The 25,752-nt window shown below is 48.2% G+C and overlaps 1 protein-coding gene and 1 long non-coding RNA gene across 5 annotated transcripts in view; one reads left to right on the top strand and one right to left on the bottom strand.

The window, feature by feature from the left end:
• Positions 1-3,952: 3,952 nt before the first annotated feature.
• LOC130143015 (uncharacterized) lies at positions 3,953-5,989 on the bottom strand. The gene is made up of 2 exons (XR_008819609.1): positions 5,612-5,989; positions 3,953-5,441 (listed from the first exon to the last, which is right to left on the bottom strand). It is a non-coding gene; the product is annotated as an uncharacterized LOC130143015 (long non-coding RNA).
• A 57-nt stretch (positions 5,990-6,046) lies between these two features.
• LOC130142596 (zinc finger CCHC domain-containing protein 7-like) overlaps positions 6,047-25,752 on the top strand; it is a 120,060-nt gene continuing 100,354 nt past the window's right edge. The window contains exons 1-4 of one of the 4 annotated variants that reach the window (XM_056324833.1): positions 6,047-6,101; positions 6,915-6,954; positions 9,583-9,704; positions 13,037-13,747. In XM_056324833.1, the coding sequence (XP_056180808.1) occupies positions 13,060-13,747 (688 nt within the window). In that variant the 5' untranslated portion in view covers positions 6,047-6,101; positions 6,915-6,954; positions 9,583-9,704; positions 13,037-13,059. Of the gene's footprint in view, positions 6,106-6,914; positions 6,955-9,582; positions 9,705-13,036; positions 13,748-25,752 lie in introns of all 4 variants that reach the window. The other 3 variants (XM_056324829.1, XM_056324830.1, XM_056324831.1) reach the window with 3 other exon arrangements.

Raw genomic sequence — 25,752 nt, 5'->3', positions numbered from 1 at the left:
GTAAAAGCTCTGACGAAAGCTGTTTCTTCCAGGAGAGACAAACAAGATGAAGGCAGACATGTGGCCTTGCTTTTCCCTTGCTGCATGACATTGAGAAATTCTGTAACACACCTAAACCACTGTGCTTCAGTGTCTCCTAAAGTGGTGACTGCTTTCAAGTTTCGCTCAGTAAGAGACATTCCGGCTCCTGAGGACCTCACCTGCACACAGAACTGGCTGGACTAGAGAAGCTGCGCTGGAGGACCTGGAGAAGGCACCGATTCTCACTGGGGGAGGCTAACAGTGAATGCTGTTGGCACACCTTTGGTTGAAAAGTTTTGCTGGCTTGTTTGTACCGTTTCTACACTGGTGCAAACCAGAGCAATACAACCCATATTAAGACCTGCCTTCAAGCATCCATCACAAGGTAGTCCCATATGTACACGTATGGCCCAGGCTGGGCTTGTGAACTGACAGCACGGGGGCTAACTGGTCACTGGCCAGCTGAAGAGGCTGTTGTCAGCTCCTGCTGTGTCCCCAGGGTGCTGCGGGGGTGCACAAGTCCATGGGGACGGGCGACCGTGCGCAGGATGCATCAGAGGCGGTAGGTTGCTGACTTTCCGCAATGACGCCGCCAAAAAGAAACTTCCTCTCAAGGTCAAAATGGGCAAGACTGAGTTCTTGCAAATGCAAAATACCACTGTATCAGTGCTAAACCCAAATTCTCAAAACTTTCGGTGGCTTATTCTAGAAGTATGGCATTTTCTTTCCTTGTTACTCTGAGGAAAAGTACCTGACCTGAGCTCTTTCTCCAAACATGTATTTTACACCATTTCAGTGACAGTGCCAGGCTCGGTGGCTAGCGCCCAGCCCACCACCCCAGTCAGGAACAGGGCAGCTGGGGGTCACCAGGGCAGCCCCAGGCACTGGGCACCTCCATGGGGACTGAGATAGGACAAGGCTGGCTGGGCCACGATGCCAGCCCATAGGCAGGTGTCACGATCAGGCCTGGTGACGGGAACTGGGGTCAGACACGGCCCTGGGTCAATACAACACACTGGTGTCCTCAGGGCCCAGACAGCTGCAGTTCCAGCCCATCCTTTAATCGTATTAACAGCCTATGTTTTACAATAATTAATTATCTGATACATTTTGAGATGGTTTTGTAACATCCAGAGGCAGTAAAAACACTTTGGTTTCGAAAGGTGTTGTGATTAGATCAGAGAGAAGTACCTGTTGCAAGCATCAGGTGTCACGGCTGCGTTTCGGACTCTTGCCAGGGTCTGCTTACTCTCTGCTGGAAGACAAAACCTTCATACTGTGGGTCATTTTCTGTTCACTTCTTTCTTGACAGAAAGCCTAGACGAACAGAGAACCAGATCATTTTGCCCTCTGAGAGGCACTTCTGCAGCCAACATGTACATGGCTGTGCTAATGTTCCCAGAGGCAAAACGCAGGTTGTAATTACACGCCGGTAATGTTGAAAATAAGAGGACTAGCAGCGCATTAAGGAAACCCCCGAAGTCTGAAAGGCCTACAAAAAAAAAAAAAAAAACGAAATGAAAAATGAAAGATCTGGGCTCAGCAAACGCAGCAGTGTGCGTGTGGCTGGCTGTGCAGGCGAACCACCCTGGGGAGCCAGTGCAGAACACTGCTGGCCCCAAGGGAGCCGTGCAGGTGCCTGTCCCGGGGCAGGACAGAGGAGCTGCTCCATGGTTGCAGGGTGACCGGGCACATGACCCTTCTTCCTTCAGCAGCAGATCCAGCTGAAGTCTTCCATGGCTCCCTGCATCCAGTCGTTTGTTCCTGCTCACCTTTCCTGCTTCTCGGATGCCCTGCATGACAAACCACACATCCCCCCCCCCCCCCCCCCCGCTGCTACTTGCTGTAGCTCATCAGGGCTCACAAAAGCAGAAGCACACTATGCAGACTCTAATATGAGCTGCTTTGGCAATATTAAACAGGACATCTGTTTTCTAGGGTGAGGGGCTCTCTATGGTGTGTTGCACAACTTTGTATAGAGGTCTTAGAGCCAGCCAGAGGAGCTGGACCCCGGGTCCTAAGGGATGTGTGTGATGACGCAGCACCTGGGGGGATGCAGCGCATCCCCGCTGGCTGTGTGGGCAGCGAGGGGCATTGCCAGTGAGGGGCAATCACTACCAAATGTAAAGCTGTGCCGGCCAGCAAGGAGGGCAGCCAGCTTGGGAGCCCAGTGTCAGATAGGTACTGGAGAGACTGGAGCATCCAAGTGCTCACTAGCGAGTGACAGCGAGGCTAGACGTGCTTGGTGCATATGTGTCTGTGCGTGGCAGTTGGGGACGTCAGGGCAACCACAGCTGGCTAAAGTCAACTACTAGCATGACCCACGTGTACATACATCACCCATGTGCCTGCATACGTATGCATACATCTATGTGCATGTTTTTCACCAACAGACCTGCGTCTTGAGCAGCCAGAGAGGGGAACCAGACAAGGCTGTGGTTCCTGTCCCTGTTGATAGCCCATTATGGCAGGCTGCGTGCACATGTCTACGTCTACGTGCTCCGCGTGTGTGTGTCTCCTCACGTGCCCACGGGCAAACACGCTCACTCTCACTCCTGGCTGGTCCCAGGTATGCGGCACAGGGCAGGCTGGGCTGCTGGCCTCGGCAGGCCCCCGTGGGGGGAACCCCTTGACACCCAGTGGAGAAAGGGGTTCTGCTGCACTGTTGGACTGTGCTGGGGTCTCTGCCAAGGGCCAGGAAGGAGCAGCCATCCGCTGCTGTGCAGGCAGATAGCCTTTGCACAAGCGAGAAGAGCAGTGCCGCCACTGAATGCCTGTGTGGGTATGTGTACGAGGGAACTGGAGGTTGCTGTAATGAGGACATTCGGGAGAACAATAAATCAGGCCAGTTTGAACTTCAGAACAAGGCTGAGGTTCATTAGCAGCACACACTCATTAACACCACATTTCATGCCCACAGATGGTGCTGAACCACTACGTGTTCAAGGCAGCCAGTACTCCCCGGGCTTGCCCTCCATTCACTGGGAGCACAGGAGCCAGCGGGGCCACGCTGGTGGCTGGTGCTGCCAGGGTCACAGAGGCAGAAGTGTGCAGGCTCTTCCTGGAGGCAAGCCTGGAGTGTCTTCCCTCTCCCACCAGTATGGGACCCTGCCCACGCACAGGCTGGAGGTGATAGCTGCTGCAGGGTGCTGGCAGGCAGAGGGGCTGCTTCGATGGGCCACGTGGCTGCTTGACCTGCTTATTCCTCTGCTTGGCTGTTGCCTCTTCCCCAAAACCAGAGCAGGCTTCTCCCAGCTCTCGCAGTTGTGCTTTTCCAATGACTGGTAACTGATTAGTTGTCCCTGCTGGTCTCTGGGGTCTCTGCTTCCAACCCGTGCCCATACCTTCAAGGGCCTCTGCTGTCATCACAGAAGAGAAGCCTGCTAGCAAGCTCTGCCTCCGCACAGCACAGTCTGACAGCACAAACCAGGCCAGGGCCAGCAGCGCGCTGCTAGCAATGGTACATTACTGCTGCTGGGCCACCAGACAAAAAACAACCCCCTCCAGCATTGCCTCAAGGGCATAAAGAAGAGCAGTTCTTGCTACAACCACTGAGATTTCCATGGAAGTAATTCAACCAAAAGCTGGAAGGAGAGAATTACTCATCACCATGACAGAACATGTGAAAACCAAATCTGTACTCTTCTATAGAGGTTTGCTTTCAAGAGAAAAAAGGAAAAAGTTACTTGAAAGCCCATGACGCATTGAAGAATGACCTGTTGTTCAAGTGAAAACGGCTTGCGCCTCCTATCCGTTTTGAGTATTTGAACAAGAAATCAAAACACAACAAGCAAAAAGCATGTTAAAACTTTCTAGCATGCTCCAGGGGAGTACCATGGCATCACTGACAATTTCTACCAATCATTTGGATTTTGTTTCTGAAACATGCTTTTACACACGGGGAATATTTACCACAGATGTTGACTTTAGCTCCTTTAAATGCTTTTTTTTTTGCATTCATTTTTATTCATCTTTAGTAAGCTGCATAGGAAAATCTTTTAACTGCTGCCATCAGAGGAGCAGGTAAAGCAGTCTGGTGCAGAAATTCAGCTTACAGAATGTTTCTTTCTATGAAAAAATTATATCCAAAGCCATTAACAGATGACAAATATCAAGTGGGGTTTAACTGAACATTCCAGTGTCAGGCAAATCCTGAACAAATTCTGTGGAGAACTGCATGCTCTTGAAAATCTGCATGTCTGTTCTGTCCCTCCAGGGTGGAAGAAGTTCATTCTAAAATCAAAGACAGCAAAATCAAGAAACATTATTACTCGCTGTCTTTGCCAGATCAGTGTAATGAGAAAACCTCCTGTATTAGCAAGTCAGGGAAGAGGCAGCTATTTTGCACTGGGAGGTGCCGGCTCACTACGATCCCAGTAAGAAAGGCACTAAGACTCCATAAAGTATCACCAAATATGCTAATTATTAGAGCTAGCACCGTAAACAGAGGATAACACAGATAATCTTGGGTCCCTTTAAATGCTGGGACCCACAAGCTGTGCGGCACCCGACAGGCTTCCAACCATCATGCAGCATGCCCCGCAGGTCCCATCTGTGGAAGGGGTACCCCACTTTGGTCGTTTGGGCTGTTACAGGATTTTCTCCGAAAAGACCCAGCCCTATTCGTCACCTGTACTCTCAGCCAGAAAGCAGTTTTGCATGAGAACTCCTTGCTGCACTCATGGATAAAGGCAAGGCCAAGGCAGGTGGTATAATTGCTGGGACCAAGTGGGAGCTGCCCTGCTGCCATCACCAGCTGGGGAAGCTCATCCTGCAGCCAAGGGATGTGCCCAGCACCTCCCAGCCTGAGGGCCAGGCAGCGTGGGCCAGCTCAGGTTAACCACCACGGGGGTTCAGCAGCGTGGCCAAAGCTCTGACCCAGAGTGTCCCTTCTCCTCCGAACTGCCCTGAAACATGACATGCCAAATCCTCCGCCTTCTCCAAAGCAGCCACTGCTTGAGATTGAAAGATCTGGTTAAATCGCTTCAATCTGGCAGGTGGGTCAGACAAGAGGCTCACATTTTCCAGGACATCCATCAAACCCCACAAGCTGGTTATTCCCAGTCTCAGTCCCGTCCTCAGCAATCCTCAGCAGACTCCTGTGATGGTTCACCGTTATGTCCCAGTCCATTCCCTGATGTCCAAGTCCGTTCCCCTGAGGGCAATCGGCCTCGGAGTTACTCAGGCTCTTTGCACCCAAATGACTGCTTCTTCCTCAGCCAGCTCTGCTTTCCCCGAGGCAGCCCAACTCGTGCAATCCCTTTCCTTGACCGGTCTGCAAAGATACCGCATCTTCTTCCCCAGAGATACCGCAATCATCCTCACCAACTCTTTACGGTGCATCCAGCACGGCGCAGGCACACGGAGGGCGTTGATGGGATTCATTCCCGCTGACCACGGAGCTGCAGCCCCACACCGTCCTGTTCGGGAAGCAGAAATTCAAGTGGCAAAGCAAGCGGGCACCGGCACCGGTGTGCAGCTGTGGGGAAGCCAGCCTGACCGGGGGTTTGCTCCCCAGCATCTGCGTGCTCCCCCCTTGCCTTTCTCCCGCGACACCCCTCCCCGACCCCTGCTCCCTCCCGTCCCTCACCGGGGCTTCTCGCAGGCCTGGAAGAGGCCTAAGCTCAAAGGCAGGTGGGCCGCAACGGCAAGCCTTTCCAAACGCCCAGTTCACGGTAGTTTCTCCTCAACGCCGTGCTGCCACCCGCCCAGCACCGCAGGCCCCCGCACCTCCCTCCCCCCGGGCCCGGCCCCGAGGCAGCGGCCTCGCCCAGCAGGGCCCTGCCTCCCGGTGAGAAGCCCGGGCGGGTGCCGCGCCCTGCCGCTGGCGGAGGCGGGGCCGGGGGCCGGGGGCCGGGGGCCGGGGCCGGGGCCGGGGCCGGGGCCGGGGCCAGGACCGGGCCGCCCCCTCCAGCGGCCGCCGCAGCCGCCCCGGCCGCCCCGCTCCGGCCCGGTGCGGCCCCGCCCGCGGCCGGTGGGGGCGGAGCGGCGGCCGGGGGGCGGTCCCGGAAGCACGTGGCCGGGGAGGCGGGGCGCGCCCGCCGCCACTTCCTGCTCGGCGTGTCCCGGTACGGCCGGCAGTGAGTACGCGAGCGGCGCCGGCGCCGCCCGGACCCCGTCCCCGCCCCCTCCCCCGCGCCCTCCCGGCTCCCCGCGCTGCCCCCGGCCCGGCCCGCGCTCCGCCACCGGCAGAGCCGCCCGCCGGCTCCCCCGCCCCGCCCCGCCGGGCCGGCCCCGGCCCTACCGCCCCGGGGCGCTGCTGCCCGCGGGCCTGCCCCCCGCCGCCCCGTGAAGGCCGCCGTGCTCCGGCGCCGCAGCCGGCGGGGTGCCAGTCCCCGTGTCCCTGCGGCCTGCCTCCGCCGGTGCGGCCCCCGGGCGCGGGCCGGGCTCTGGCCGCTGTGCCGGTGTCCAGCGCCGCAACCCCTCCTTGCCATTAAACTCTGCGAGTCGCTGCTGGGTGTCCGTGTGTGTCTCTGGCGGCGGCGTGTCGCGCTCCTTCCGCAGCCCCAGCCGCCGTCGGGCCGGGGGCCGTGCGGGGGCCGCTGGCGGGGCCGGCCTGCGGTAGCTCGGGGCGGCGAAGGTCCCGCCGGCGCCGGGCCGCGGGCGGTACACGGCTGCCAGCAGCGCGCCCGGCCCAGCCCTTGGCCTCTCCCTCTTGCTGCTCCAAGAAGCTCAGGGTTGTGTTTCTTGCACGCGGGCACAGCTCCCTTCAGGTCACCAGACCAGACCTGGTCCCAGTGGAAGGAAAAGCAAATGTATTATTTTGAGGATGTGCGTGCAGTTACTGTTAAACACAATCCTGAAAACTGTTGTTAAAGGGGGAAAAGTAAAAAAAAACAAAACAATCTTCCAAAAGGCTTGAAGTAAACTTCGAATGTTTTGTTATTTTCCAGGGTTTGGGTGTGGAAGATCTATTCCTGTGATCTCCTGAAGGTATAGCTTGTCACTAGAAAAACATTCACCTTTTCTCCAAAGCTTTTTCTTCTCTCCTTTACACTCACTTGCGCTGTATTTAAAGAAACTACAGAAAAAAAGACACATTTTCTCGAGCGCACAGCAAATCGACATAAACACGCGTTTTACATCTCAGCATCGAGCAGCACAAGTTATCCTTGTGAAGAAACGAGCGGCAAAGTTTAGTCGACAGTAATTAATAGCAAATGTCACTGCTAGATGAGGTTTATGGCAATGTCAACCCTTTTCCTGGCTACTTGAAACTGAGACAGTGGCTACTGTACATACTTGTCGGGGTTTGCTGCGTGAAAACTGAGGGGGTGGCTGCCCTGGAATCTGCCTCATGACATGTTAACATGTTTCACTGTGAGCGCATTTCTCCTCTAGATTGAGCACATCAGCGCAGGGAACAACTCGAGGTGTCTAATGACTGCACACCTCACCTTGGGTGGCAAATGAAGAGAATTTCTCTCTCACATGCTTCACGTGCAGCGTGGTTATCGCTGTAAGCCAAAATCAGATCTGTATAACGTTTGGTACAGAAACACAAAACGGGTGAAGAAAACCCCCGCCTGTCTCCTGGCATTGACCTCTGATAATAAACATATATTGTTGTGCTTTTTATTAAAGAAGTATGTTCAGGTTTGACATCTGCATACCTTTGTAGGGTGGCAAGAAGAACAAAGATGTGACATTCTGGGGCCGTGCTTCATCACAATAATTTTGACTTCTCTCACCTAAGAGGGGTACGCTGCTTTTGGTGAAGGGTACAAAAGTAGTTACCAGCAGCTGAAATGAAAGGTTTCATTTAACTGAATTGGAACAGACAAGTTCTTCATCAATTTTGCGGTTGTGCCTGTGCAGTATCCTAACAGTCAAAAGGCCTAGGCAGTTTATGTATCACAAATACGACTAAATAGAAAACCGAGAAAAGGTCTAGGCTGCACACAACTGTTGAGTTTGTTGATGTCTCCTGCCATTCCCATGTCTGAACCTCTGCTCTGGTAGATACTTGCGGTTTTAGGAAGTTGTTGCTTATTTCCTCACAAGAACTTTCTTTCCCATTTTATTGTTGTTCCTATCTGTAACAGAGGCTGATGATAGGGTTATGTTGTGTTTTTACCTCCTAAGACAGCAAAGAACACATTTGTTGCTCTATTTTCAACTCGGCCTTTGTCACAAAGTGTTAGATCTGACAGTACTGCAAAGATAAGCAGAGAGCAAGAAAAATAAGGAAATACTTGGAATGCACTGGTGATTTGTGGTAGGAATAGTAGACTTGTCCGAAAAGTCTTATTTGCAAAGGACAAATAATCTTTTTTGCAATTCCTTTTTTGTTTGAGGGTTTTTTCTTTTAAAAAAATCTCAATATTTGAAGTTAAGCAGAATGCATATTTCAAATGGCAAGAGGAAGAGAGGAGAAGGTTATTGTGTAAGCTCTGAAGGAGGAATTTTAAAAGCAAGAGCAGCAGAAGTAACGAAGCTAAGCAGAGGAAAGGAGGAGTTGATTGGGAGAAATGAGGTGCATGAAGGAGGAATGGCCTCGGCATCTTGCTGCCACTGATGCAGAGACCCTTCTGCACGTATGTTACATTTGAGTGTCCCAAACTGCTTTCAAATTTTGGCTGAGGGGGATAGCTGTCCACACCAACTTGAAAATTGCTGTGGGTGCTCAAGATTAACTTGTTTGTGCGTGTTGTCCCTGGCTGCAGGTTGCTGTCGGCACCTCCCTCGTTACTGCTCTGCTGCTGCCAACTTGTTACTTTATCAAGGGGTGGGCTGTTGGTTTTCTTAATGGACTAGATGAAAAGTACTGGCAAGCAGTCTTTGTAAATGACCTGGGGAGATGATCTCCTGCCTTTTCTAACTGTATCTGTCTGGAGTTTTGTTCAAAAACGGTGAAAGGAAATTCAGATAGCTTGTGATGTTTTGATTTTAACATCAGCAGCCATTTACCTGAACTCTCCTCCCTTAGAGCCTACCACAGAGGCAGTCGGGTACTTTTGAGGAAAGTTGTGGTCTGGGTTCACATAGGAATGGGGTTGCGTTGATGAAGGGACGGGGTGCTTTTGTGGCCTAGGGTTTGAGGGTTTTGGGGCGTTTTTTTAAAAGTACGGCAGCCCCGTTCCAAACTATGATGCATCAGTGTGTTGCGCTCTCTGCAGCCTGTATTACCTATCAAACCAGCTAGTCTGTGCATTACTATTATTTTTAATGTGGTTTTCACACTCCGACATGAGGGATGTCTTTATCACAGTCTGGCTGGTAGCAAAAAAGATGATTGCCCCTAAGCTAAACCTTTCACTGGTGAGAAGAAATCAAAATTGCTGAAGACTGGCAGTCAGATATATCTTTCTCTGTTTGAGTATCAGTATGAATACAGTAAGAGACAATCTGAAAAAACAGCAACTTTTTGTCTGTTGAGCTCCAGTTCCCTTTCCTAGCTGCGGTGGTTTTGTCTGCTTTGATGCCAAACACCTGAAAGAGGTTTTTCTCATTCTGTGATGAAGAGGTGGGCATAGCTGTTGCCTGAGTTTGAGGATGGCGAACAGTGGAACTAGGTATCTTCAGACTATGCGGTGATGCTGATGTTTGTTTTTTCCCCAGTGGCCTGCCATACATGCTGAGCAAGAGGAAGAGCCCTTTGTCATTCCAGTTGTGCGTGGACCTGAGAGGAGGAGGACAAGGAGCTGCTGTTTGACCTGAGCTTCTGGGGAGGATAAATTACAGTAAGTGTAGTGCCATGCTGCCTCTTCTTACTCGTCTTAGTTATGCAGCGTCTGTGAGTCAGCTCCTTGGGCACTCTTCGACACTTGTGATCTCAACGGGCTTGTTTAGCTGCATGTTTTCAGCAATGGTCACATACTTACTTTCTGTAACTTCATCCAGCCGGTGACAGAGTGGGAAGGAAAGAGTGCTTGAGTTGGCTTGTCGAGTATCACTAAAATTATGGCATGCTTCAGGGGAATTCTTTAATTTCCTGCATTGGTGACAGTCTCTTTTCTCATGTATAGCAACCACAGATTAATATTGTAAATGTGCTTGATTGGAGCCAGGTCTGCTTTTGTTCTTGCCCTGTGGGTGGGAGCAGACCTGTTTGAAAGGGTGACTCCACATAAAGTTGAGAGAGATGTTTGAAGTATGGGTGCTTCATGGGGTCTGTCAGATGCTTTTCTGTCTTAGTTTTTTACTACCTACAACCGCACAGGTGACCAGCATTTTACTTTCCTCCTATCTATGGCATCCAAACCTAAATACTGGTATAACATAGAGTCATTTAGTTTATTACCGCCAAATTCTGACCTCATTCTTTCCTATTTTATTTGGCATAATAGTTATTATAGTTACCTAAGAACGTGGATGAGATGGGCAGAGCCTAGCAGATACAGAGATACCCTCTTTATCTTCAGGTTATTGCTGCACACATTATGCCACTAAGCAGAGTTCTGCGTTGACAGGTGTAAAAGTTTCGAGGCGATTGTAGTTGCTGTGTGGTTAGGAGAGCTTTTAAAAGAGATTCTAGAGCCTCCCCTCATTAAGTTTTAGGACTGTATTTGCAGGTTAGAAACCCACGTGAGTGTATTTAGAAGGTGGCAGAGCTGAGCACACGCGTGGATGAGTAGGGTTCTGGTGGTCTTTGGATGTGATCTCAGCTGGTGATGACCAGGATGATTTCTTTGAATGACATATGCTGATCTGCTGGAAGCCCCAAAAGAAAAGGTTACAGTGTATGAATTGTATTTTCCTGCTTGTTTGGTCATGGTTTATGTGGTTTTGCTTTGTTTATTTTTGTGGGATAAGTGTTTTCCTCTTTAGTTTGACTTCTGGTGTAACAGGAATACTAATGAGATCAAATGTATCATAATCAGGGAAGAAGCCTGTGCAGGGTGAGCACAGAAAGCTGTGATAGTAAGAGTTCTTCAAATACCATCGTCATGCAAATTACTTCTGTACAAAACTCCTGAATCGAAAAGTTTTTACTTGAGTATTGGTATGTGAATTTCAACAATACCATGCAGCTTACTTCCATGACTGAAAAACTGAACCCCATCTGACAGTATTCATATCTAAAAAAGTTTGTTGGCTTCCCTGGGAGTAACTGTAACACAGAAATAAAGGTAGGCTGTTCAGAGAAAGTATTCCTTTGCCTCTCCTCCAGGCATGATGTGGTAGTGTAAAAGACTTAAAGTATCCTGTGAATTAGGCAAAGTAACTTCAGAAGGTCTCTGGATTTGCTGTAGGCTAGGGAGTAGGTGGTGAGCTGTAGAGACTCACTCTTGGGTTGGGATCGCAGGATAGCTGAGGCTGGAAGGAACCTCTGGCAATTGCCACCTCCAGTCCCCTTGACTCAAAGCAGGGTGACCTAGAGCAGTTTGCTCAGGGCCACGTCCACCTGGGTTTTGAACATCTTCAGGGATGGAGGCTCCGCAAAATGAAAAAAAAAAAAAAAAGGTTTTTTTCTTATGTTTAAGTGAACTTTCCTGTATTTTGATTTTTGTGTCTCTTGCCTGTCGTCATGTTGCTGGCTGCTACTCAGAAGAGCCTGGCTCTGTCCTATTTACTCCCCCCACATCAGGTATTTAGGTGCATTGGTAAGATCCCCCTGAGCCTTCTCTTTTCAAGGATAAACAGTCCCAGCTGTCTTGGCCTGGCCTCATATGACAGATGCTCTCGTTTCAGAGGTCCTTCATTGCACTCACCCCAGTATGTCCATTTTTTCTAGTACTGGAGAGCCCAGAGCTGTACGCAGCACTCCAGATGTAGTCCCATGAGTGCTGACTGGAGCAGAAGGATAATCTCCCTCACCCTGCTGCTGCTGTTCTTCAGGAACCCAGGATGCTTTTTGTCCCAGAAGCTTATTGGCATATGGTCAACTTGGCCCATCCCCAGGTCTCTTTTTGCAAACCTGCTTTCCAGGCAGGAGGCCCTCAGCCTGTCTCCTCCCCAAGTGCAGGACTTGGCATTTACCTTTCTTGTCCTTCATGAGGATCCTCTCTGACCACTTCTCCAGCCTGTTGAGGTGCCTCTGAATGGCAGCCTGACCGTCTGGTGTATCAACCACTCCTCCCCATTTTGAATCAGCTGCAAGCTGCTCAGGGTGCACTTTGTCCCGTCAGCCGACTCTTGTAGCATCCTTGTTTAAAAAGCAGTATGGCTGAGTACATGAGAAGGGGGAGGTTGAGGCTTTAGTCCTAGATCCACCAAAAAGGCCGTTAAAGATTGTAGGTAATTATTGCTTAACTGGTAGCAGCACCGAGATGTCACAGCTAACGTTGAGCTGGGCAGACACTGTTCAGAGGTCTATCTTCCTCAGGTCTCAGAACATTGTAGTTGCATTTTCATGGCTTTGTAACTCAGTTGGTTAAGTCCTGATGGGACCATGCGACCTGCTAGCTTGTATGGAGGATGCAGATTTGTATACTACCTCTACTGTTCTGGTTGGGGTTTTTATGCTACCTTCAGACCTGAGCTTGTGCTGAGCGTCCGTGGGTGCTTTGGTACCATTGCCCTAGCACTTCTCGTCAGAGGGTTAAATTCTGGAGTGCCAGTTCAGGTGACTCTGCAGCCCAGGTGCAGATGGGCTCCAAGTTATTTCTGTCAAATATTGCGAAGTGTTCCTTCCCTGCTCTTTCAGGTATCTACATGTTACTTAGTAAAACAAGTTGCAAAGTACTCAGAATTAATACTAGTTGGCGGAATGATCCAGACTGTGCTTCAGACACTTCTCTGGCTCCCAATTCATGCAGGTACCCTCATTTTGAACCCAGGATAGGAAGGAGCTGAGGAAGCTGAGAGCACATGAAGTGCAACTTTCCGAGGCCAAACTAGCTGAGGTTAAGTGGTAGTTAAAAGTAAAGCAGGTGGACCCTTGAGGAGCGTTTGCTGTTACGGATTTGAGCATGGATTGTTGTAGCTGCTAAGTCTGCTCAGTTTTATGTTCTGTACGCAGAGCTCTGCGACTAACCTTAGCAATTTCAGAAAGACCAGAGGTGTCATTTGAAAGGTTGTTTTGGGCATACATTCATGACCATTCTGATAAAACCTTTTGGCTTTTTTATAGATACAGACTATTCACTTTCCAGAATGTTTGGCGGATATGAAGACGCCGAGGATACTGAAGCGTATGAAGATGAACTTTATAACGAGGAGTCATCCAGTGAGCAGAGCGTTGATAGTGAGGTGGAATTTCATCTGTACAGCCAGATCCACTATTCCCAGAATCTTGGAGAATCCAGCACGCTGGAAGTGGATGAGGAAGCTGACGTTTCAGGAGCCATGGGTCACAGTTCAGCTCTAGCTGAGAAGCAGTATGAAGACAAGAAAATCGCTGAATTAGTTGATCGTGGTGCTCAGCTTTCAGATGACCCTGAGCTCATCGTCTTGTCTGATACACCAGAAGAAGATAGTATTTACAAAATGAAAGCGAAGCACTCAACAAGCTCTTTAGCTCAAGGTAAAACGCATACCCATCCAGGATCTTCCACACCAAATGAGGCCAAAGCTGCTAGATGTAATACCCTGGATCCTGCCGGATCAGGCACAAACATTTCAAGGCCATGGAAAAGCATTAGTGGGAAGCTTAGCCCAGTTAGTTGTGCTGGAGTTCATGACATCCAAGATGTGTTGGTAATAGATGACAGCTCGGAGGAGGAGAGCTTGGTATCTGAAAGTGGTGATGTCCAGAGTTGGATGCTTTTGGGAGCCGGTGCAGATGACAGAGATAAAGATATAATGTTGAACCTTGAAGGCTGTCCAACTTCTGTCAGTGAAGGTTAGTACTTTTTTTTTTAATCACTTGTTTATTCTTCTGTGTGTGGGATGATTTGTCTGCAATGATACTGATGTCAGTGTTTCACATTGTCTAGTTTGTCTAGTTTTGCAGAGTCTGGCTGGAGGCCTGTAGCTAGCGGCTGGTACTGGGTCTGGTCCTGTTCAATTTATTCATCAGTGACCTGGCTGAAGGGACAAAGCGCACCCCCAGAAAGTTTGGTGATGATACAAAACTGGGAGGAGCGGCTTGATACATCAGATGGCTGCATTGCCATTCAGTGAGACCTGGGCAGGCTGGAGAGCTGGGTGGAGGGCAACCTAATGAAGTTCAGCAAAGGCCAGTGTAGGGTCCCGCACCTGGGGAGGAACAGCCCCCCACACCAGTACGGGCTGGGGCTGACCTGCTGGGGGGCAGCTCTGCGGACTGGGACCTGGGAGTGCTGGTGGGCAGCAAGATGCCCATGGGCCAGCCGTGTGACTTTGTGGCCAAGGTGGCCAGGGGGATCCTGGGGTCCATGAGGAGGAGCGGGGCCAGCAGGTGGAGGGAGGTGACCCTCCCCCTCTGCTCCGCCCTGGTGAGGCCACCTCTGGAGTGCTGTGTCCGTGCTAGGCTGCCCAGTTCAAGAGGGACAGGGAGCTACTGGAAAGGCTCCAGTGGAGGGGTACGAAGCTGATGAGGGGGCTGGAGCATCTCTCTGGTGAGGACAGGCTGAGGGAGCTGGGCCTGTTTAGCCTGGAGGAGACTGAGAGGGGATCTTGTCAGTATCTGCAAATACCTTAAGGGCGAGTGTCAGGAGGACGGGGCTGGGCTCTTTTCAGTGGTGCCCAGTGACAGGACCAGGACGGAGGCAACAGGCACAAACTGCAACACAGGAGGTTCCTTCTGAACACGAGGAAAAACTTCTTTTCTTTGAGGGTGACGGAGTGCTGGAAGAGGCTGCCCAGAGAGGCTGTGGCATCTCCTTCCCTGGAGACATTCAAAAACCACCCGGCCACGACACTGATGTCGACTTTAGGTCACTTAAAGAGTCACCATCAAAAGTATTAGCAAAATAGTTCTAACAGGTATTTGTGGGAGTGCAACTTCACAAGGTTAGATGGCAAGATTCACTCTGTTACTACATAGATAAGTCACACAAAGAATCAAATTTAAAATTAAGCTAGAGTGATTCACACAGATTATAAATGTGACAGAGTAAGGGAGATCCTCCCATTGAGTCACAAGGTTCAGAGTGGACCCCCTTGCTTTCTGAACTCTTAACAGAGCTTAGGTGCCATTAGATCCAGACTTGGTCAATGGTTTATATCTAAAGGAAAGGCAAGCCTTGTTCACAGTTTTAAGATTGATCATAGCGGTTTAGTAGCACGTAATCAATGACTAATTTATTGCTTACAAAGTGAATCAAATAGGATTTACTGTAATCACAACAGTGACTTAATTAGGGATCCAGGATGGTAATACTTATACTATACTTACTATGAGGTACTTAATTCACAAACATATGCACGGACAAGGGATGCTTAACTGCCCGACTCGTTACACAGCGGCCAGGGCCTAACAGGGGTTCCTGAGATTGCAGAGCAGCCCAGGGGAGGGGGCAAGATGATCTCCAGTGGTCCCTGTTTGAAAAGAATGATGAACAGAAAGCGAATCGGAGCGCGTAATGATGCATACAAAACTATGACCAAGGAAACAGCCATTATTTACACCACTTCAATACCATCATTTCAGTAGTGTCATCAGAGTGATTCACAGTGTGAGCTTTCCAACTTGCCTGTACATTTTGTTTTCCTAAGATCATAGAAGAAATTGCAAGGGGAAAGGGGGTTGAAATGAAGAGGGAATACAATGTTTTCTTCTTGTAAACAAAGTATGTAGGAAAAAACAGCCCTTTGAGAACTACAGGCAGAGAGAAAGACAGAGGTAGAAACTGCGTAACAATAAAAAGTTTGAATAGTACCACAGGGCAGGAAAGTAAACAGTGCTCATTGCCCAGGGAGCAGTGTCATTCCTCTTTTCATGTGATGAGGTTTCTGGCCCCCCTGCCCCTGTCTGCCTTGCCTCGTTGCCCCTCAGCAGTGCAGATGCCAGTGCTTGTTTAGGCTTTGCCGCGTGCTAGACCAGAGAAGTTGGAACTCTGATGGAAAGGGATGAGCTGTAACAGGAGAGGGCAGGGAATGGAAGGGAGACCTTCTGAGCTGGTTCCCCTTCCTGAAGCAGGTTGTGTTAACCACTCCTTCAGGAGTCTTGACAGTTTGAGCTGTTGATCTAAAATTTACTGGGACTTCTTGCATAGATTCTGCATTAAGTAATTCAGAGAGATTCCCAATTGCTAAGAACTAACATCTTCACATTTTGGGTATTTCTCAAAATATTCTTCCAAGTTACAGTGTAGAAAGTTAGTAAATGTGATGGTTAATGTGACAGATTTTAGATACGTGTTTGCAATAATCGTACTATGTAATACATACCTCGTCATCAGCAACTAAAAACTCTGCTGGGCGATCCAGCCGTGCTTTTTCCTTGCCCACCGGTTTCCCAGTGCACAAAGATCTTTTCCAGAAACAGCATCCCTTGCCAGTGTGAGAGAAAATGCGACCTGAAGAAAGGCAAGGCTAGCCGCATCAGCCACAGCGCTCAGGACCTTTGCAAGACTAAACCCTGTCGTCGTCCCCCCCCCCGCTTTAATATAATTATACCATAATTTTACTAGGTGCGCATGCAAATTGGTGGCGTTTTTTGGTGCAATGAAGTGTTCTGCAGCAGTGATCTAAAGGCTGACACTCATCAAGTTTTTGTAAACTGCTGCTGTTCGCATGCTGCTACTAAGCTGTTTTGAGAGGGGAAAGCTGAGGAGGCCTTTGCCTTCTTTTCTGGCGAAACACCTGTTTCTTGCCTGTAAACGTTCAGTAACTTTTTGCTTAGAGTTGTTCTGTCTGGTTTTGCATAGTACGTGGCTAAGGAGCCCATAGCGTGCACTCAGTCTCAGATTGTTGATTAAAGATGCCAGCGTGCTTGCCCAAGCCTTAGAGATTTAAGAAATGCTTTCCCTCTTCCCAGCGCGATGCTGGAAGAGTGTCAGAGCATTCAGTTGCCATGCCAGAACCCCAGACAGCCACATTATATTTGGAATTTATGTAATTTTTTTTCTCCCCGTGAATCTTTCAAAATGGAGTTTCTGAGAAGCTGCTAAATTTCATTAATATCTTTCTTTTTGTATAGCCGTATCCTATCTTTTTCTTTGAAACTAGAGCTAATTAGCTTGTCTTTTTCTTAAATTACTCTGCCTCTTGGGGAGCAAATGTTTGGTGCCATGTGGTGACTGCTGTAACAGTGATGCAGTTTGTGCCTAGCACCATTAATGCATTTTCTGGGAATTGTCTCTTTTTCTCACAACTGCTGGACAGGCAAATGACCTGGAGCTAGGTTTCCGTTGTTTAGTTTACTCTGTGTATCAATTTGCATTTATGTACCAGAATTGCTGATGGTAGCACTAAACAGTACTCAAGAAAACAGAAGATAAAAAATGTTTAAACAGTACTTGAGACTTCAAGCATATTTCAAAATTCCATATACACATTGTGGTGAACATTCTGTAATTAATTTATTGGAGTGATTATGCTTACTAGGTATACATGAAAATGAAAATTTATGTCTCCGTTCTTTGCCAGTGCTTTGCCTCGCAAAAGTGTGCCAGTGCTAACTGAGAGAGGCTTTTAAAAATCAGCGTGGGCGGTAAATATCAGGAGGCAGTTTTGCTAACTTGTGGTATGCTTTTGTAAGAAATTGGGTAATGTTTTTTATTCATATATACATTCATAGATGCTGAAAATAAGCAAGCTATGTTCAAGGCAGGTAACAGAAGCAGAATTTTCCTGCGCTGTATAAAATTGTCATACTGGTCAGAACTAAAATTGTTGAATTTAATGTAGTCAGTGTAAACACATTTTGAGGGGCTTGAGTGGGAAGTCAAAAGCAGCCACACAAGAAACTCATATAAATACAACTGTTCTGCTCCTACTCTGATTTTTATTCTCCAAGCTACATCAAAACCTCCTCAAAACCCCTTCTTGTGACTTGCCTCGCATCAGTAGTGGTTTTGCCAACAGCAGCCTCGTGCCTGGAGGAATGGGACATAAGCAACATGCATGAGGCACGTGCAGCCGTTTGGGAGCAGGTGCTGGTACGCACACCTCTCTCTTCATCTCAGCTTTTGCCTTTCTACAGATGTATGACTTTGCAGAAAGCCTCAACCTTTGCACAGTTCTTCCAACTGAGAATGAGTTCACGGTGATACATTTGACTCCACTGTATGTAGCGGGCAGAGCAGAGGGCCATGCCCCCGTGCTGGCCTGACGTAGACACATGCCCGAGGTGGAGTGGGTACCACAAGGCTGGGCTCTGGTCAAACCTCAGGTTCTCGACCACCTCCCAGATTCCAGTGAATGTTATTCAGGTAGCTCTGGCATGCAAAAATTGGGTTCGGCTGGTCTGTTTCTAATGGTGATGGGGTTGCAAAGACAGAGGCTTAAAATAAATCATTGTGGTATGTACGTGTATGTATGTAATGAAAAGCCAAAACAGTATCAAAATAGTTTTAGGGAACAAAAACCATAAATCTTCCTAATGTAAAGTAACCATAATTTGTTTATTGAGCTTACGCAGCGTTGTATCTCCAGTTCTATAAAGGACTCCCCTGCTGAAACAGAAACATAAAATTTTAAATCTGAAGGAAGAAATGCATTTAAAAAAAAAAAAATCTGTGTTTTTTCTGGCAAAGATATTATCTGTTAATTCGTTGAAATTATTTTGAGCCGTGTGCACAGTTCTGTTTTCACCATTTCTAAAGAACAAGATCAAGTATGTAGGTGACTACACAGTACGTACATTACTGGTTTAGGGCTTGCAGTATCGGTAAGGATGGATGTAGAGTGGAGTGACTGGTGAATCCTTGCCTTTTCCTTTCTCCCCCAAAACTGCCTGTCTGTAAATGGGATAGACCTCCCGTGACAGTGTCATGGTACGTCCAGTGTCCAGTTTGCTTCACATTAAAAAGGGAACTGAAACATGAATGATTCTGTGACTCTGAGCGTAGCTGATTGTGTCAGTCATTTGATGAGTGTGTTTTCATGTCTGCCTCCCTGAAACAGGGGTGCTGAGGTTCCACTGGAGTCAGAAATAACTCCTCGAGGGAAGGACTTGGGCATATCTCCTTATTCTGCGAACTCCTCTACATGTTATTTGTCTGCCCTGCTCTTGTCTAACAGCCTTATTATTTTTCATGTTCTCTGTAAACAAATAACACTTTCTTGATGCCTCCAATGCACAGAGAGTCTTCTTCCCACACAGCCACTTCTAGCTTCAGTCACTGCTGGCTGCTTTGGCAGAAATGAGCCTGAGAAATGACCTGTGGTTCCTGATAGAAAACCAAGACTCACCTGTACCCTTCCATCTTCAGTTCACATCTCAAACGTTACGGCTGGTCCACAAACACTGCTGTTCAGTACACAGCTGGAAACTTTTCCTGCCGCTTCTACCCTCTTTCCAAGTGGCTTTAGATACCTCTCACTTTTTATTTTGCTTGCCTAACACCACATTAAGCAGCAGCGTATCTCTGCCTGTATTTCTGTAAAATACAGCTTTTTGTCATGCGTCTGCTGGTTGCTCCGTAAGACAGCTGTACAGCTGATTGGCAACATTTCGTTAGCCGGGATATATAGATGAGCACTGGCTTTCTCGCTTCGCGGGGAGGGGTATCAAGCAAAGCGCTTGCTGTGTCTGTAGCGACTCTTGTCCCTCCTTATTCTGACTTTGTTGTTTGTTCTGTGGTGAGATTGCGCATAGCTTGGAAGCGAAGCAGGCGCTGGAATTACAGACGGTCGGCCAAGCTGAAAGACAGTGACCGTGTACCTGTGATGTGTTACTTGCTTCCACTCGGTCGTCGGTGGGTTTCCTTGCAATGGCATTTGGAGAAGCGTGCACTGCTGCTGCTGCTTGGTCTTTGCATAAAGGGTCCTACCTGCTTCCTGTGGTGTTTCAAACCCAGGTAATTCAGCAAATCTAGGTCTTTGGTATGATTTTTTCTGATTTTTTTTTTTAATTTTTAGGCTCTAGAAGTAAGTGTGCAAAGAGAATCGTTACAAACTGTACCATATAGTAAATGGCAGTGAGTTCACTTTTAGTGTTGGAGCGTTTCCAGGTCTTTGAAGGAGGGTTCTCCCCTTCCATCCCTTTCCTCCAGTTTGCAGTAAGAGTATATATGATAAGAGCATTAATCTGCTGTAGTTGGAAGTCTTCCACCCATTCCTTCATTAAATGCTTCCTTTTATTGTATTTCCTCTCCCACGTATAGCTGCAATCATAACCTCTGCAATTTGGTTTTTTTCCTCACGGCTTTTGGAAAGACAGCTTTCGAAGGTGCTGCATTGATGTCAGGCCACTAAGGGGTACAAAACCCAATGCATCGTCTGCCTGTTTCATCCTTTGCCCACCCAGTATCGCCCTCGGGCGCAAGAAACTAATGTGATTGCACTCTGCGCTTGGCAGCTTTGTGGTGTGCAGTGGGTAGGGCTGCTTTTGAATCCAAAGTTTCTATAAAATAGCACATAGGTGCTCTGCTGGTCTCCCAGGGAGGGAACGGTTGTTTTCTTCTCTGCTCGTGATTTTTTTTCTTATTAGCGCAGTAAGTGAGGCTTTTACAAGAGCATCGCTAGAGATGCTACTTCCAGCACAAGAAGTTGCTTTTAAAAGTAACAGTCACTGGGTATCAGTCTGTTCTAGTAAAGAGCGTTGTGTCCAGGTGCCTTTGCGGTCATTGCTCCACGGCCTGCAAACCTCGTCAGGCACCCTGGTGCCACCTCCTTAGCAGCTCTTGCCACATTTTCATGACATTTACAGACAGTGACATGGCACACAACCGTTGGAGCAATTCCCATGTGTGCTGCTCGGCGCAGCTGCTGCACGAGGTGTCCCCCCCAGACCAAGGACTGACGTGGCTTCTGTACGGGTGCAGCGCCTGTTCAGCCGGAGCTTGCTCCTGCCCGGGGGCGTAAATAGGTTCTGTAGCAAGGATGACACTGTGCTTTTATTTAAGCATTTTGTTCCACGACTGTGTAGAAGCCGTGTGTGGTGTAGCTTTGGCTCTGGTGGTGACCTCAGACACACGGAAGAGCAGGATGCTCGGAGGAGAAAGCACAAAACTCAGCTGAGGCTTATGGGGTGTTGCAGGATATTTTGAAATCTGTTTGTCACATGATCTTCTAGCTATCTTGAGTAGATGAAGTGATTTTGGTGTTTCCTAACAGAGTGACTTCTGGAATTTGGTAAAATACAAGTATTTTTAATCTTCTCTGTTGACAGGAGTTATGAAGGGAAGCCAGCGTTCAAGGGGTAAATCATTTCACTTGAGGCACAGGATTTTATGTCAACTTTTACTGTCCTGTAAAACTGCCCTATATGAAAAGAAACAGTGAACATAAAACAAAGGGCAAGCTACTATTTCCAAAGCAGTTGTTTCAGCTTTCCATTTTGGCATCTATTTCCATCTTGTTTTCCAGGTTTAGAGGTCTTTCTATACACTGCTTTTTAGCCTGAGTTATCAAGTCTCTCATTTTAGTAAAAAAACCCCAAACAATAAAAGTACATCTTTCAAAGAAAAAAGAAAAAAAAAAAAAGATTTGAACATTTAGTGAATGAAACGGTTAAAAAAAAAAAAAAAAAAGGTAATTTGAAAGCATTTCATTTGACCCTCTTCCCTAAAAAATAATACAGGAAGGAGTTTTCTGTTCAGCAGCAGTAACTACAGCTTAAGGAGTCAAAATGAAAACAGCAGTCTCTGATAAATTTAGCTCATTGTTTTATCTCTGTCAGCCATGCTCAAAAAGGAAATACCCTTTGTTAACTATTGGTGTTTCAAATGGCGGCTTCTCGATGTATGACTTAATTTTCTCTTAACTCTGCATGGTACTACAGAAACTATTCAAAGATCTGACCACATCTGTATTTTTTTTTTCCTCTCTGTGCTGTTATTCAAATCCTTTGGTGTATTTTTAAACGGGGAGAAGGGGTAAGCTTATTTCTAAAATGACAAAAAAGTACAGTGAGCTGTGCTTTTCTTCTTTAATTTACCCTTCCCCTTGACAGCTAGTTTTGAACACGACCTTTGCACAATGTAGTATGTTTTTGTTCTAGAGTCTTGTTGGTATTTGTAGCACCAACTTAAATTTTCTACAAAAACGTCTACAAGAAAGTTTTCATTTTGTTAGGCTACAGAAATACTATTTGAGGAGATGTACTTTTTGGATGCTTGAGCTGTGGACTTGCTGGATTGAATTCAGCAAAACTTGCTTTCAAAAGTAAAAAAAAAAAAAAAAGATTTCTTGGTGAAAATTAGTTTTGCAATGAAAATATTTTTCTTATTAATACCTAATGGTATCAGCAAGACTAAGTAAGTGTGGTTCACGTACAAATTCCAATGTTGCAAAAAAACCAAACAAAAAAAAACCAGGAAAAAAAAACCCCAAACAACAAAACCAAAACCAAACCAAAAGGCAAGGGTTTGTTCCCGGGCAGTTCTGCGTGGCGGCGCACGGCTGGGTGCTGCAGGCACGTTGCTGCATCTCCACTCGCTGCTGGTCCTTCTTGAGGCCGGGGAGGCTGCTCGGGCGCTGCGGGTCGGTGGCCATCCACGTCACGTCATGTCGAAGGCGGCTCGGTGGCCCCTTGCCGAGGGGTCGCGGGGGCCAAGCTGTTGTGACCCTGGAGCATGGCGTCTCCCCTGGGATGCTGAGGGTGGGCGCTGGGCAGCTGGAGGGGTCAGCTGATGGAAGAGCTCGCAGAAAGATGCCTCGGTGTGAAATTAGCGGCTGTTTGGAAGCAGCCTGTGCCGGGAGTTGTGTTTGTGAGGGCTGGTAAGCCATGCACATGGGACTGCGCTGTCTGTTGCCTGCTGCGAAGCCTGAGGACAGAGGGGTTTCCAAGAGGGGGTGGGAACCTGTGGTCTTTGGTCCCCCTTGCCCAGGCCGTGCCCGTGGCCGTGCTGCGGTCCCGCCAAGCATCCACCGCACCACGGTTCCCCGTCCCATCCCTCCTGAGCAGAGCCAGGCGCGGGGCTGGGGGCTTCATCCCCCTCCAAGGGCGAAACCGGCGGAGTGATGCCAGGTCACGCCGGCTGCCTGGAAAGTAGAAGCTGATGTCACCGCGTTTGGTGTTTTGTCTGTTTGTGGCTGCGTTGCTGAAACCCTTTTATCAGCTTGCTTTCCTCAGAACCGTGCGCTGCTCAACACTGGGACTTTGCCTGTGATGTGAGGGGGTTTTTTTTCTTCTCGCTCCCGTTTGCTAGACCCTTAACGCTACTTCAATGTAGTAGGAGTGTTTTGTGCATGAGTTACTATAGCAGAATGCACCCCGGAGCAGTAATAAGCAGTGGGAATCCACCCACCATGTGGAAGATACAGCACATGCATATGGATATTTTGATTAAAGAAAAAAACTTAATCTTCTTTGCCGTGTAATGTGGATACACTCGAATCTCTTGATTATTTAAGAAAAAAATTAATAAAACTAATAAAGTTCCTTTGCAAATCTGAAGAGATCTAGACTAAGTATACCTGCAGCCTGAGCAGGCCCTTTTATCTGTACAGATTTCTCTGCTATTGTGGACCTTAGCTCTAATTTAAATTTCCCATGGCTTTGGATTGCTGACTAGGTTTTCTGCAAGAGTGCCCATGCTTACATGGTCATATATTCTGGGTGACTTTTTCACTTTTTTCTCTCTCTCTTTTTTTTTTTTTTCTTTTTCCCCCCCTGTTCTGTTGATTGTTATAAGACGAATTTTTTTTTCCCCACTTCTGTCATCAGTTTGATCTTTCTTCCTTGTCCCTGTTTCTTTGGGTTTCTTACAGGTGGGGAAAGACTGTCATACTGCAATTGAATTTTTGAACACTGGTGGGAAACTGATTTAATCCTTCTGAAGGAGAAGTTCAATTTTTTTAAGTAATTAAAAAATGCAACAGAGAATATACTGAAGACAAAGGACTTAAGGGTTTAAAAAGGGAAAAAGTAAAGTTTGAGTTGGGCTACAAAGGGGCATAAATCATGCAGATATGTGCATGAAATAAGCACAGGGAAAACAGCTTATATTAATGAATTTAAAACAGAATGAAAGTAGAGAAGGCCTGGTAGGAGGAATAAGGTGGCTTGTTAATACCTTCTGTGTCTTTCCATTAATAGGAGCACCTAGTGAAAGTGGGTTTGTGCTTTGAAGCTGTGGGCAATATTGACATTCAGAGGAATGCAGAAGGATGGCACATCATTTTGTGAGCCCTTAGGCAGTAATTGGCATGCGTCTAGAGAAATCGGGGCCTTTTCGCCTCAAAGAACTTGCTCCGTTGCCTTCTGGCACGGGATGGGATTCGCTGGGAAGGTTTGAACCGCAAGTGCTGAGTGGTCAAAATGGACATGCATGCAGCACATCTGGTAATCTGTGGGTTTCTTACTGAAGAGCACAGAAAACTTACCCTGTGCTGCCATCATGGTGACCATGAGTCTCGTGACAGCTGGTATGCGGTGGCTCATCGCTTTTTTAATTTGGAGGAGATACAGAAGTAGATCCTTAGCCTGTTGTAACATCTGTGCATGTTACAGGTAGATACACGCGATGTCTATAACGCAGGCCAGCGAGTCCTGGGATGAATATTGTTGTTGTCTTCATACTCTATTGATGTATATAATTGATATTCCAGTGTTGTTATTAATAAATGTTATATGCCTTTCGTGCCAGTGTTTCCTGCGTACCAATCCCCCTCCAGCATCTTTTGCTAGATGAGAATTGTGGTGTCCACTGGCGAAAAGTCAGTGCATGTCAGTGCACGCCTGGCATTGTTCACCAGCCCCGCGGGCACCACTGTCCGGCGTGCTTGAGGCTGAGCACAGCCCTGCGCCTGCTTTCACATCGTTATTTGACTGTACGGTTTCCCCTCTCGCACTGACAGCGTTTCCAGTCTTCCACGTGCAAATCCAAATCTCTCTCCAATCTCCAGAGAAGCTCAGATTTGGGAGGTTTTGTTCACCGGGACCTGTCCAGTTGCCTGATGCTGCCAGTGCCCTGGTTCTCCCTGGCAGCTCTCGGTGGTCGCACGTGGTCCCCCTGGCCGTGCTGCGGGGCTGGCAGGAGCCGAGGCATGGCAGGCGCCGAGGACCTCGCAGGAGGTTGTACCGGCAGCCTGCCGAGGGTTTCTGGTTAGCAGGGGCATTTCCCATTAACATGGCATGTTGGGCAGTTGTGGAATTTAGCTTGAAGCTGTTTCTTTCTATCTGAAAATTTTTAGCGCCAGGAAGGTTTCCCATCTGCCCGGCTCAACCTCCACTCACTTTCTATGATGGTGGTGATGGTGATGCTTGGGTTTCCTCCTGCTAATGCTCCTGGTTTTACATGGTATGCAATGGTGACAGGTATCCCGGTTACATCTTGGGAGATAATGACATTGTTAGAAATGAGAAAACATGACAATAAAAGCTCTCTCTGTTCAGCCGGCCTTCTTGTGGTGGGTTTGGTGATGTATGGCTTATATGACAGAGCAGCGAGGCCATCACCCACGTGCTTGGAAGACTATGTGCACTGACCTGGCTGCCAAGATGCTTTTTGTCACCCATTTGGTGCCAATTCTGAGTGCCTTTGCGCAGGGTCAGGTGTGAGAAGTGGTGGCCGTTTTTCTTCCGTATGGCCCCTTTTGAAGTGTAGGTGAGGAGAATATACTCACAGGCACTGAGGAGGCCCTATTGCAGAGCACAGACCTTGGCGCCAGTCACAAAGCAAGTCTTTGCTCGAAGAGGGCAGTTTTATCTGCTTTTTGTCGCTGTTGCACGGCTCGTCGTGGCGTGCTCGTCCTGCCTCAGAGCCCTGAAGCACCAGGAACAGCAAAGTCCCGGCCAGCCATCCTCAGTACTTGATAAATCTTCCTCCATCAACCCCTTTAAAACCCCAACAACCAGAGAGTGAGAGGGGC

The sequence above is a fragment of the Falco biarmicus genome, chromosome Z, assembly GCF_023638135.1.
Source record: "Falco biarmicus isolate bFalBia1 chromosome Z, bFalBia1.pri, whole genome shotgun sequence".
Taxonomy (NCBI): domain Eukaryota; kingdom Metazoa; phylum Chordata; class Aves; order Falconiformes; family Falconidae; genus Falco; species Falco biarmicus.
The sequence above is the reverse complement of the archived record's forward strand: the minus strand, read 5'-3'. Positions and strand labels throughout refer to the sequence as shown.